General features: G+C 45.8%; 1 protein-coding gene across 1 annotated transcript in view; it reads right to left on the reverse strand.

Moving 5' to 3' along the window:
• Positions 1-10510, reverse strand: part of prss12 (serine protease 12) — a 27730-nt gene extending 17220 nt beyond the window's left edge. The window contains exons 1-7 of the mRNA XM_048260154.1: positions 10004-10510; positions 8228-8366; positions 6516-6694; positions 5949-6102; positions 4772-4950; positions 3826-3967; positions 2986-3182 (exon numbers count right to left, since the gene is read on the reverse strand). Coding sequence (XP_048116111.1) covers positions 2986-3182; positions 3826-3967; positions 4772-4950; positions 5949-6102; positions 6516-6694; positions 8228-8366; positions 10004-10355 — 1342 coding nt within the window. The 5' untranslated portion in view covers positions 10356-10510. The remainder of the gene's footprint in view (positions 1-2985; positions 3183-3825; positions 3968-4771; positions 4951-5948; positions 6103-6515; positions 6695-8227; positions 8367-10003) is intronic.
• Between the last annotated feature and the right edge of the window lie 1990 nt (positions 10511-12500).

A 12500-nucleotide genomic window follows, 5' to 3' on the forward strand; every position in this document is an offset into this window, starting at 1 on the left:
TAAGGAGTTAGAGAATATGCATGTGTGTTTAGTTTCTGTAAGGGTATACTGCCTGCCTCTGTGTGAGTGACAGATTGTCTTCATATCTATGTGCAGGCATGTTGTTTTTGTAAGTGTGCGCACTGAGAAAGGGCATGCACTGTGTGAAGGAGTGACACATTGTGAAAGTGGTATGGGCATGCACTGTGTGAAGGAGTGACACATTGTGAAAGTGGTATGGGCATGCACTGTGTGAAGGAGTGACACATTGTGAAAGTGGCTATGGGCATGCGTTGCTTCTAAGCCAGGTCATAGCATACATGGGGCTCATCCTGCATTTATGAGCTTTCTGGAGCTGGACTTAAGTGAAGGGTTGGCTGTGACATGGAAACTCTGGCATTAGTGTGAGTTCCAGTGCATATACGGTACAATATGCGATATGAGTATGTGAGTGAATGAAGTGAGGGTGCAAGTGGACGCATATGGAATTGTCATTCTCATCCGGAAACGTGTCTGGTCTGCAGGTCCGATTAAATCAAACGTTTCAGCGGTCACTCTTAAAATCCATTCAAATGGCATCCAAAGCCGATAAATGGGCAGGCAGCTGTGATCCTTATGGTGACGTGTTGTGACTCACTGTAACCTGCTGCGCACTAATGTGGCTATCGGCTCCATGCCCTGCCGGGCCACTCCTCACGACTCCCTATCGGCTCCATGCCCTGCCGGGCCACTCCTCACGACTCCCTTTCAAGACACTCCGCTGCTCCTACAAATCCTGAGGAGCTGTAACCCTGCCGGCCAGCGGAAAAACCCCCAGCCTGACGGAGCGAGGGGGGCAAAAGCCCCCAGCCTGATGGAGCGAGGGGGGCAAAAGCCCCCAGCCTGACGGAGCGAGGGGGGCAGAACCCCCAGCCTGATGGAGCGAGGGGGGCAAAAGCCCCCAGCCTGATGGAGCGAGGGGGGCAGAGCCCCCAGCCTGACGGAGCGAGGGGGGCAGAAGTGTGTCTTTATGAGACGTGTGTCAGGAGAGACCTGGGCCTTAGCAGTGGCTCCCACTCCCACTTCCCTACAGGCCTGAGATCAGTGAGTAATGGGATAACAATGCTGACATGTGTGAGCTGCTGGGGTAGGACCACCGATCCCAAAGCAGGACAGTGTTATTTAGTTTATGCCCCAGAGACAAGAAACACTCTTTTCTGTTTGGCTGTAGGGGGGCTATTAATTCTGTATATCGGGACACCTATTAAGTAAATCTGGTAAAAAGTTTAGTCCACCTTTCATTTTAATGCTCTTTTGAATGGTAACTATAACAACCAAATAAACAATGGTTGAACTAGGAAGCAGGCTTTGCAACAATAGAATCAACTTTCTAAAACTGATAGTTCCGGTTCTTGATTGTGATTGGCTGAATCGCGTTTGTTGCCGTTGTAAAATGCAGCATAAACATACACCTTGACCGCATTTTGTTCTACATTACTGTGCTACCATAACTTCACACAAAAGTTAAAGTAGCTGCGTCTCGACGTTGCTTGGCAACCATTCAGATAGAGGAAATATATTCTTGGTGGAAGAATGATTATCTATGTTTAAATTGTTACATTTCTCGTTGCTGTGCCTTTACTTTATGAAACTTTGCTAGGTATTCATAGCAACAGTTTTACAAAAGCAATAAGCCACTCGACCTAACAACGCCCCTTAGCAGTTGTAAAATCTGTGTAACCTAGGGCTTCTCAGGGCTTATTGCATAAAGGAAAATTCCAGTATTTAGCACTATGAGTCCCTTTTCTGGTTTGTTTTGTATGAACTAGAGTGGTGGACACCGACATTTTGACGATTGGTCCTGTCTCGACTTTTCTGACCCTTTTTGAATCGCCTTTGACTAGTCAGAGTGGCTGCCTACAGGCATGCTCAAACATGTCCTAAAACAACGTTTTAACGTTCGTTTTCAAAACTGTGCAACTCACCGAGTGGTTAGTGCTAAATACCAGAATTTTCCTTTAAATAACCAAGCTAACTACCACTGCTATCACTGTCAGTAACCAAAGAAACAAACAAAAGTATTTTAAAACTTTTTCTTTTAAACTTCTAAAGCTATGAATGGATGACTATCTATAAACATAATGCATACATGGAGGGGCAGCTGGGGGATAAGCAGGAATAAGCCCTTGAGGTGTCCTGATATGGAATTAGTGGACTTGGTGAGGAAACTCTACTCTGCTTTGCGTTCATTTCCTATATCAGGGCACATCAGGCCGTTGTCCCTTACTTGCTTCAAGGTATTGTGTACTACACAGGTTTTACAGTAAGTACAGTGATGGTCTGTTTCATTTGTCTCATGAAATGTGTAAAAATGCATTTTTCACAAGTGATTCCAAAAGAGACAGCAAGAGAGAGAGAGAGAGAGAGAGAGAGAGACAGAAAGAAAGAAAGCTCTCTACAAACATAACAGATTAGGTTTGCAAGGCTTGGTCATAGCATATGTGTCATGTAGTTCTTACAGCAGCATTAGTCATCTTTGGATTCCTGCCACAGGAGTGCTCAGGATCATATCAGCACTGCTGGTGTGCAGGCCATTAGGATTACAGTTTTCATCTACACACGTGTGCTATTCACCCCAGGTGCATACTGCACACACAACAGGTGTGTGTGTGTGTGTGTGTGTGTGTGTGTGTGTGTGTGTGTGTGTGTGTGTGTGTGTGTGTGTGTGTGTGTGTGTGTAGATAGTAGACTAGTCTTAAAGACTAAAACATTCAACACAGGTGCACCAACATTGCCATAGCAACACACACACACCTTACAGAATCAAAAACACAAAGCAGACAGGCACTTTATGGATGTTACAGTAATAGAGCTAGACATACAGTACACACAAACACAGGCATGTGCACAGACAACACTTGGATGGGTCTCAGGAATATGCCCATGTAGCGTGTGTGTGTGTGTATGCCCATGTAGCGTGTGTGTGTGTGTGTGCAGAGGCGTGTGTGTGTGTGTGAGTGAGCTTACTGGTGGGCACCCCAGGTCCCGTGCGCTCTGGGTTACAGCTGATGGCCACGTCCTCTGTGTACGTGCAGTCGTGTCTGAGCCACTCCCTCTTGGTGCAGTGACCCAGGGCCGACTCCTTCCCTGAGCAGCTCACGTCGTCCAGCAGAATCACTCCTGCAGACGCACCGAACCTCGCCGACGACACGCTCTCTCCAGACCTGTCCAATGCATCAGCAATATCAAAACACTCAAATAATCAACAGCAAATAGTTCAAATAATCAATAACATGCTCTCATTTGAGATGAGTGATCAGTTCCTGATCAATACCACATGCTCAAATTAACTGGGGCAATTCAAATATATCCAAATGTTGCATGAAATTCGCTGTTAAAACACTGACAACCAATTCGACACCAGAACAAATTATTCATTAGTGTGTATGTGTATGTACTGTGTGTGTGTGTGTGTGTTTGTGTGTGTGTGTTTGTGTGTGTGTGTTTGTGTGTGTGTGTGTGTGTTTGTGTGTGTGTGTGTGTGTGTGTGTATGTGTGTGTATCTGTGTGGAAGAGAGTGTGTGTGTGTGTGTGTGTGTGTGTGTGTGTGTGTGTGTGTGTGTGTGTGTGTGTGGAAGAGAGAGAGTGAGTGTGTGTGTGTGTGTGTGTGTGTGTGTGTGTGTGTGTATCTGTGTGGAAGAGAGAGAGTGTGTGTGTGTGTGTGTGTGTGTGTGTGTGTGTGTGTGTGTGTGTGTGTGTGTGTGTGTGTCTGTGTGTGTGTGTGTGTGTATCTGAGAGAGAGAGAGTGTGTGTGTGTGTGTGTGTGTGTGTGTGTGTGTGTGTGTGTGTGTGTGTGCGTGTGTGTACCTGTAGCCTAGTTGCCTGCAGACCACCTGTGAGTTTGTGTCAGTCCAGCCGTCGTCACAAACCGTGCCCCACTTGCCCCCATAATGCACCTCCAGCCGGCCCTCGAAGCCTCCCACACCTCCCACCAGACGCACTGAGCCATCTGCGGGGAAAGACAGGGAGAGAGACGAGAGAAAGAGAGAGGGAGAGAGAGAGAGAGAGAGAGGGAGAGGTACTCTAAGTTATCATCTTAAAATCAAAACATGGCACTGAGTCTGAGTATTCATGTTCCTTAGTGATCCTTAGTGGAAGAAATGGAAAAGCCCTCCTCTCAGGGGGACATTCAGACATGAAACAAGCCAGTGATTTGCTTTAACTGCTGTAGGAGCACTGAGAGGAGGCCCTGAGCTCCTGTAACCATCCATCAACCAGCCATACATACCCCCACCCCCACACCCACCCCACCACAACCTCCACCTCATCAGGCAGGCAGACTGTGGGAACCTCACCAATCTCCACCAGCTCCTCACACCAGGCTAACCCCAGTACTGAGGGAGCCTACATCACCACCACTCAGCCCAGTACTGAGGGAGCCTACATCACCACCACTCATACATCACCACCACTCAGCCCAGTACTGAGGGAGCCTACATCACCACCACTCAGCCCAGTACTGAGGGAGCCTACATCACCACCACTCAGCCCAGTACTGAGGGAGCCTACAGGGCCAGTCTGGGACCCACTGGGACTATTGTGTGTATTCGTTCACAACATGGCACTATGCAGTGCATTCCTATTAGCTTTAGAGTGGACTTGTCGTTTGTGCCAAGACTAGTACCATGAGGCAAAGCATCTTCAGAAAGATGGATAGATGGGAGGGAGATGTGATGATGGTGGTGGCTGGTGTTGTTCTGTGTGTGTGTGTGTGTGTGTGGAGTGTGAGAGAGTGTGTGTGTTGGTCCCCTACCTGTGGGTGGGGTGCAGGACACCCCGGCGTCTTCACTGTGGGCGCAGTTGTGCTCCCCCCAGGCGTTTTTGGGACACTGCTCGATGGAGAGCTCGTTCCCCGTACAGCGCACCTCATCCAGCACCACGGACCCAGAGCCTGGCCCAAAGTGCGCCCCCACCCACGCCCGAGCCATACCTCTACATAACACACACACACACACACACACACACACACACACACACACCACACACACACCAGCAGATAAGCAGGTTGTGATGACAATTATGACTGCAAGAGTTCCACTGCCAAATGCAACCTAGTATCTATTCAAGCTTTAATGAACTGCTTAATGAATGAGAAAAATCTTTCATTAAAAGTAATCAAATGAGAGAATCTGGCACTGTTTTGTGCATGTGTGTGTGTTTGTGTGTGTGTGGTTGTGTGTGTGAGAGAGAGAGAGAGAGAGAGAGAGACAGTGAGTGTGTGTTCCTCTGTCCTTCTTGACCTCACACCTGCTGTAGACAGAGGTCATTTTCTGGTGTTTGTGGGTGGCCGTTTCACATATTCATCTTTAGTGATTGAAACAGCGCACGTCTTTTCCCCATCTGTCCTGTCAGATGTTTTTGAGGCGGAGGAGAACAATACTCTTGATTCACACAAAGCACACTCTCCATCCATCCATCACTCCTCCCAGTGTCCCTCTCTCTCTCTCTCTCTCTCTCTCTCTTCTACAGCGCAAAACACTGCACTCATGTCACCAGCGCTTCACAGGGAAAATGCCTCACATTTTTCAGTCTGCGTTTTATGACAATAACGCCCACATAGTCATCTCCTTCCTGCGTCGGCTCTCCATACGCATGTTCCTCTACCTCCCTCTCTCTCTCTCTCCTCTGCCTCCCTCTCTCTCTCTATCTATCTCTCTTCTGCCTCCCTCTCTCTCTCCTCTCCTCTACCTCCCTCTCTCTCTATCTCTTCTCTACCTCCCTCTCTCTCTCTATCTATCTCTCTTCTGCCTCCCTCTCTCTCTCCTCTCCTCTACCTCCCTCTCTCTCTATCTCTCCTCTCCTCTGTGTGGTGTGCGTGCGTGCGTGCGTGCGTGCGTGCGTGCGTGCGTGTCTGTGTCTGTGTCTGTCTGTGTGTGTGTGTGTGTGTGTGTGTGTGTGTGTGTGTGTGTGTGTGTGTGTGTGTGTCTCACCCAAGGCCCAGTTGTCTGCACACCACTTCTGCATCGCTATCGTCCCACTGGTCATCACATACTGTCCCCCACTGCCCGGCGTGGTACACTTCCACTCGACCCTCATACGGGGAGCTGTCGCCAGACAAACGCACGGGCACAAACCCGGAATCCTCTTCACACACACACACACACACACACACAAGAAATGAAACATGACAATAGACTGCTATCCAACAATGTTAATGATACTTGTAGCAACAAAGAAGGGCCTAGTAAAAGCTTTCTGTTATTCCTGTTCCTACTGTGCTCTAGTCCTAGCCCAATGCAGTTAAATAAATAACAATTATGTCTTTGCTGTACTTTCTACAGTAATCAATCAATGCATTCTACTGATAAATCTCATTACATGGCCTCATGCAGTATTGGGTTACTTTTAAGAAAGATATTTTTGAAGAAGATATATTTAATTCAACTTCATTGTGAGCTTCATTGTGAGCTTGTGCTATCTGTTACTGTGAAGCTGCAGTGTGTGTGTGTGCATGTGTGTATGTGCATGTGTGCACGAGCAGTGTGTTGTCCGCCTACCCTCCTGTGGTCTGCAGGTGACCGCTGCAGCCTGTTTCTGACCGCACTGGCCGCCGTTCCACGCGGTCTTTGGGCACTCCAGAAGATCCCCTTCCTCTCCGGAACATTCCACCACCTGCCAGTGCACCGCGGAGAAGCCCAGCCGTGAGAGAGCACTCGCTCGAGCCATCCCCTTCAAGCTGCACAAAGGAGGGATTAACAGAAATGGAAAAAAACAGGAAGACTCTGAAAAGAGGAAGAACATCTCTCTTTCTCTCTTTTACTTTGATAGAGCAGTAGAGTCTTTTGAGCCCAGGACGCGTCCCAACTGCATCTTCTTCCCTGAACTCTAAATAACCCAAAAGCACCTACAGCACAGCCCAGAAGTTCTCAGTAGCCTCTACTGCCCCACACAATACTCAGCCATGTGTGTTCTTTATTGTCTATGCAAGCCATTTCTCCTTAATGGACCCACGGGATTATTGGACCTAAAAATGTTTCCATCCAAACAATGTTTTTTTCATATCACTCTAAATGCAGACTCTCCCTCTCTCTTTCTCTCTGTTTGTGTGTGTGTGTTCTGCGTGTGTGTGTGTGTGTATATGTGTGTATGTGTGTGTGTGTGTGAGAGAGAGAGAGAGAGAGAGAGAGAGAGAGAGAGAGAGTGTGCTTAAGCACATGTGAGCTCCAATGTGTGTGTGCACTGTGGAACATTTGATTTGCTGTGAGAGCGCAGGTCTCTGATCTTTGACACGCACACACATCTATCTCCTGATGACAGTCCTCGGGCCCAGAGGTCATTACTGAGCATGCTCCAACTGAGGTCTCGGAAAGGTCTGATGGATCATGTGACAGCCTGACAGTTATCACTTTTGGACAGCCTGCAATTATGCCATAGAAACTCACACACCCACAGAAACACCCCCCACCCCCACCCCCACAGGCACAGACAGACATGCACACACACACACACACACACACACACACACACACACACACACACACACACACACACACACACACACACACAGACATAAACACATACACAGACATCACTGTAGGTGATTCAACACAGAAACACATATGCGTCATACACTCAGGGCAGCTTTTGCTCCCCACAGACACACAAACACTACTCTCACTTCTCAGTTCTACACACACTTGTCAGTCTAACATGTGTTCTACCGCAGAGGGGTTGGAAATTAACCTTTGACCCCAGAGTCAAATACCTTCAAGTAAATGACATCTCTTCCTCTCTTTTACAGACACACATACACACGCACGTCCATACGCACACACAGCTGTCACATTCTCACACACACACAGGGGCATGAGATTATTGGACTCACAATGGTTGTTTTGTGAAGTGGGCTGAAATGTATGGGCAACATGTGGCCTCAGGAATTCATCTCTTTACTTCCCAACTCTTCAGCAATATCCAAAGGCACACCCACACACATTGGGTTGGTGAGCCTGAGTGTTTTCAGTCATCTCTAAGTGATGTGAACGGCGTAAACTGATGAGAGAAAGCTGTTAGGTCTGACTCAGTCATGCCTATAAGACCCAATCACATGATGCGCGAACACTGGAAAAAACACTTTCTTTCTCACCCTTTCTCAATTCCTGTCTCTGTGACTTTTTTCCCTCGCATGCATGTGTGTATGTGTCGGTCCGAGTGTGTGTGTGTGTGTGTGTGTGTGTGTGTGTGTGTGTGTATGTGTTGAATATCCTACCCCTGGCCCAGCTGTTTGCAGACCACGGATGCATCCCGGTCATCCCAGCTGTTGCTGCAGATGGAACCCCACACTCCATTCAGATACACCTCCACTGCACCCTCCAGACGAGACCTGCCTCCCTGCAGACGCACTGAGCCTGTAGCACACACACACACACACACACACACACACACACACACACACACACACACACACACACACACACACACACACACAGCATCATGTGCATTTCATAGTCTTTTTGACCGACTTTTTGAAGATGGTCTATTTGACCAAGTCTATTTCAATCTGAATGAGAGAGTGAAGCAGAGAAAGAGATATTATTAATGAACATAGTGCTCTGCTGGTGAGAAATGCCCCTGTTTTCAAACTGTCACAGTGGACTTATAGACACTTCATGTCTGTACTGGAACGAGTGACAATAGTGAAAAGCAAATATAGAGAGGGTTTCGTCAAGGAGGTTACCTGATAACTCATTTTTCAGAGTACTTTGCTTTAGTAATCAACTATAATGTATGTACTATACTGTACTCTCTAACTCTCTCCCCACTCTCTCTCTCTATGTGTGTGTGTGTGTGTGTGTGTGTGTGTGTGTGAGAGAGAGAGACAGGTTTCAAGGGAGAATTTTAGGCGTCCTGGGTCAATGCCTACACTTACACACATTCTTTCTTTCTTTCTTTGTCTCGTTCTTTCTTTCTTTATTTCTTACTTTCTTTATTTCTTACTTTCTCTGTCAATTATGTTACCCATGTCTCTTTCCAGTCACCAGGTCATCTTAATGCATGCAATCTTAACATCCTAATAAGAATATTCAGTATACATTAATTTCAGAATACACAAATCATGAATAACAGAGAGAAAAAGAAAGATACATGTAGGCTATAATAGTTACTGCAGAACAAATGAAAGATATAATATTGCCACCTAAACGACCAAAAATCAATAGTCACACAACAATATAATATGTGTGTTTTAATAATATAATATAATATAGTATAATACAATACAATACAATACAATATAATATAATATAATATAATATAATATAATATAATATAATATAAAATAAACGTGCAATTTGTGAGTTTTGAGCTTATGTTGACTTTGCATTTGAGGAGACGGAAACACAGCCTGCACTATAAAGACAGCCATTGCTGTGATCTTGTTGAGCAGGCAATAACTATGTATCCTCCTTACACTACCAGTTGATCGCGCTAAAAATACCCGGTCCCGTCCGCAAGCGTCTGCTTATCTCAGTATGTATGCCATTTGGTTGGAGGGATTCAAACTGAAACTGGGTTCACAATCCCCCTTCCTCTCCTGCTATTTGGATCACCGACCACCTGATTCCTTCAGTGAAACCATTCTGGCAGATTTAGTCTGTGTGATCAGACAAGATTATCATTTCTTTAAAAGCATGTCTTCAGGCACGGACAATTCATTCAGTGGAATTCTGTAGGCTATTCGGGCCTAAACCATTTGTGCTTCGACATCAACGTGCTTCTGACTGACTTTAGTGTAGCATATGTGCTTGTAACCTATGTTTGTCTGCTGGTTTGAAAGGAAACTTCCTCACTTGGGCCGCTGGTTAATTATTATGCATTCCTTCACCTCAGACTTACCTCAGTAAGCTAAGGTCAGATGTGTCTGAACTTGTCATGTGCGTTCTATCTGTCGGACACAGGATGCAGGGCATGATGCAGGACTTCTAGTTTCGTTTATAGTGGGGTTTAGTTTAACTATCAGGTCAATTATATGACTACCTTTTCTTACCTTGTTTACAATCGCAGTAGCCCCAGTCTATTCTTCCTCTGTCGTTTCTGAAGAAGCACCATGGTCGGATTCTGCCGTCTGGGTTCCGGCAGAAAGTGTGGTCCCCAAGACCTTTGCCCGGATACCGACTGATAACTCCGGGTACCTCGCTCCAGTTCATGCATTTTCCTCCAGACTCGGTAACATCCACGGAGCCCTGGTAGAATCCGGTCTTCCCTCTGCTGTGAATGCAGTCATTGAACGGCTGGATAAACGAGGAAGCGTCGCTGCACAGAGATCCCATTATGGAGAAAGTAAACAGCGAATAGACAGCGGCGACAAACCGGGGATTCATGTTAGCCCACTTCATCATCCGGTGGCCATCCCATGCAGATGCCAGTTGGAGCACACACAGTGGCGGAATCCCGCGACTTCCCTTATGTCTGTATATTAAACCAAATGGAGCGTGAACAGTATTGTTGTCCGCTTGGCGGCGTAGAAGATCAATGGAGAAAGCCCACGGGTAGCCCGGGGCGATACGTCTCATGCAAGCTGATCATGTCCCGTGAGACCAAAGTTTCTCTGAAGCGCGCGCACCCTACCAAAATGCAAATACGTGTGTGGTTTGGCTGTGTGTTCCCTGTGTTTTTGGCTGATTGTGAACAACAGGATCTTTTTTTTTTTGACGACCAAAAGTCAGGTTATTCTGAAAGCAAATTCCAAACCCATCATCATGTGCGTTCATATAGCCTAATTTTGTAAACGAAATATTAAGGAAAGAAACAACATGTCTCAAGGAGGTTTTCTTCTCTAAATATAGCCTTCACGATACTGTAATGATAAACATTGTATGTCCAACCCAACCATCACTAGATGCAGCTTTTCTTTTTTCATTCTTTCTTTTTTTATTATTATTCAGCCTACAAGCTGAAATATTGTGAAACACATGCATTCATTTCAGATTACTTCATTGTAGTGGTAGACCATGTTTTAAAATTACCACATGTATGAAGTTTGTGCAAACCTGATTGACAATTTATATAATCACATCACTGATATCATTATCATGTCCCCATGAGTCATGACCAGATAGATAGATACTTTATTGATCCCCAAGGGGAAATTCAAGACCATATCACCTGAATCCCAGTTTTTGTTACATTATGCCAGTTCTTTGTCATGTTCTACAAGACATTAAAATGTATTTATCCAACTCACCATAATTTAATGTTAGAATGTAGATCAGTGGTTCTTACACTTTTTGTCTGGCGACCAGGGCCGGAGTGGGGCCACTTTTCAGCCCGGGAGTTTCAGGCCCAAGACCGGACCACTTTTTTAGTGGTGGTGGAAATTGGATAAATAAGGCAACATTTCAGCTCTTACTATCCTGTAGTTTTTATTATAGGCTAATATTCCACAAGGATAGGTTGATAAGTTAACAAAAACAGGAAGGAAGAAATAAAGCATTTGAAATGTATCCCACAATTCCACTAAGAGGCATATTGAACTACTGTATTGTTTACATGTTTTTTTCTGCATGGGTCAGCTATCATGTTGTTGTTTGGAGATTTGCTCCTTTACTACACCCACTTCTGAGCAAACAAGCCATATAGGTTGATCATGTAGCCTACTGCTGGCATAGCCTACTGTTCTTTCTTCCATAAAATAACTCATATGGTTAACTCTATTATCCTTTCTACTTGTCCCTATAGTCATAGTTAATTTCGGGCTCATCGTTTTCAGCGGGGGACTGGCTGATCTGCTGCTCAGGCTACTTTTGTTTTTAGGCCTATAGGCTACTGCATACACAGATCAAGCTTGAGTTTTGTTATCAATATTTGCATAATATTGGATGATACCAAAATGCTAATATTTTAATTCATTTAATATGTTACTTGCGAATAGGTTGACAACGCTACAACGTCCAGTAGGTTATTAGCCCAATTACGCCATTATAATCATGGCTATCTCTCTTTCCCAGTTGCCACTTATGTCTGTCCTCTTAAAAAAAAATTGGAAGCATGGCACATTTGGCAGCAATTCCCTCCAATACTTTCCGTCTTTTTTACCAGGCCTTTTCAGTCCTTCATGGCATCTTTCTACCATCCATCGTCCCTGACGCTTATCACTACGGTAGGGCCGGCCCGGCTGGTATCTGAGAAACCATTTAGGAAAGACGGGCTATATGGACCCAACCAATTAACTCTTCTTGGGAGTGGAGAACAACCCATGCAGAGGCTGTGGTGTTAGGCAGAGAATGCGAACGTGTGTAGCCAACTTTAAGAGAAGATAGATTAACGTGACAAATGCCAATATTTTTCCCTCGACCGGCCCAAAAGTGAAGCGGCCCACCGGGAATTCTCCCGATTCTCCCGATTACCCACTGCTGGCGACCCCCCAAAAAACATGGGCCAAGTCTCACGCCCCCCTTCTCTCTAATTGTTGGAATTTGGTTTCGAAATGTTGCGATATGGGCATTGTAAGCAAAGGCAGAAAATGTCTTCTCTCATAGGTAGGC

The sequence above is a fragment of the Alosa alosa genome, chromosome 1 (genome assembly GCF_017589495.1).
Source record: "Alosa alosa isolate M-15738 ecotype Scorff River chromosome 1, AALO_Geno_1.1, whole genome shotgun sequence".
NCBI classification, from domain to species: Eukaryota; Metazoa; Chordata; class Actinopteri; order Clupeiformes; family Clupeidae; genus Alosa; species Alosa alosa.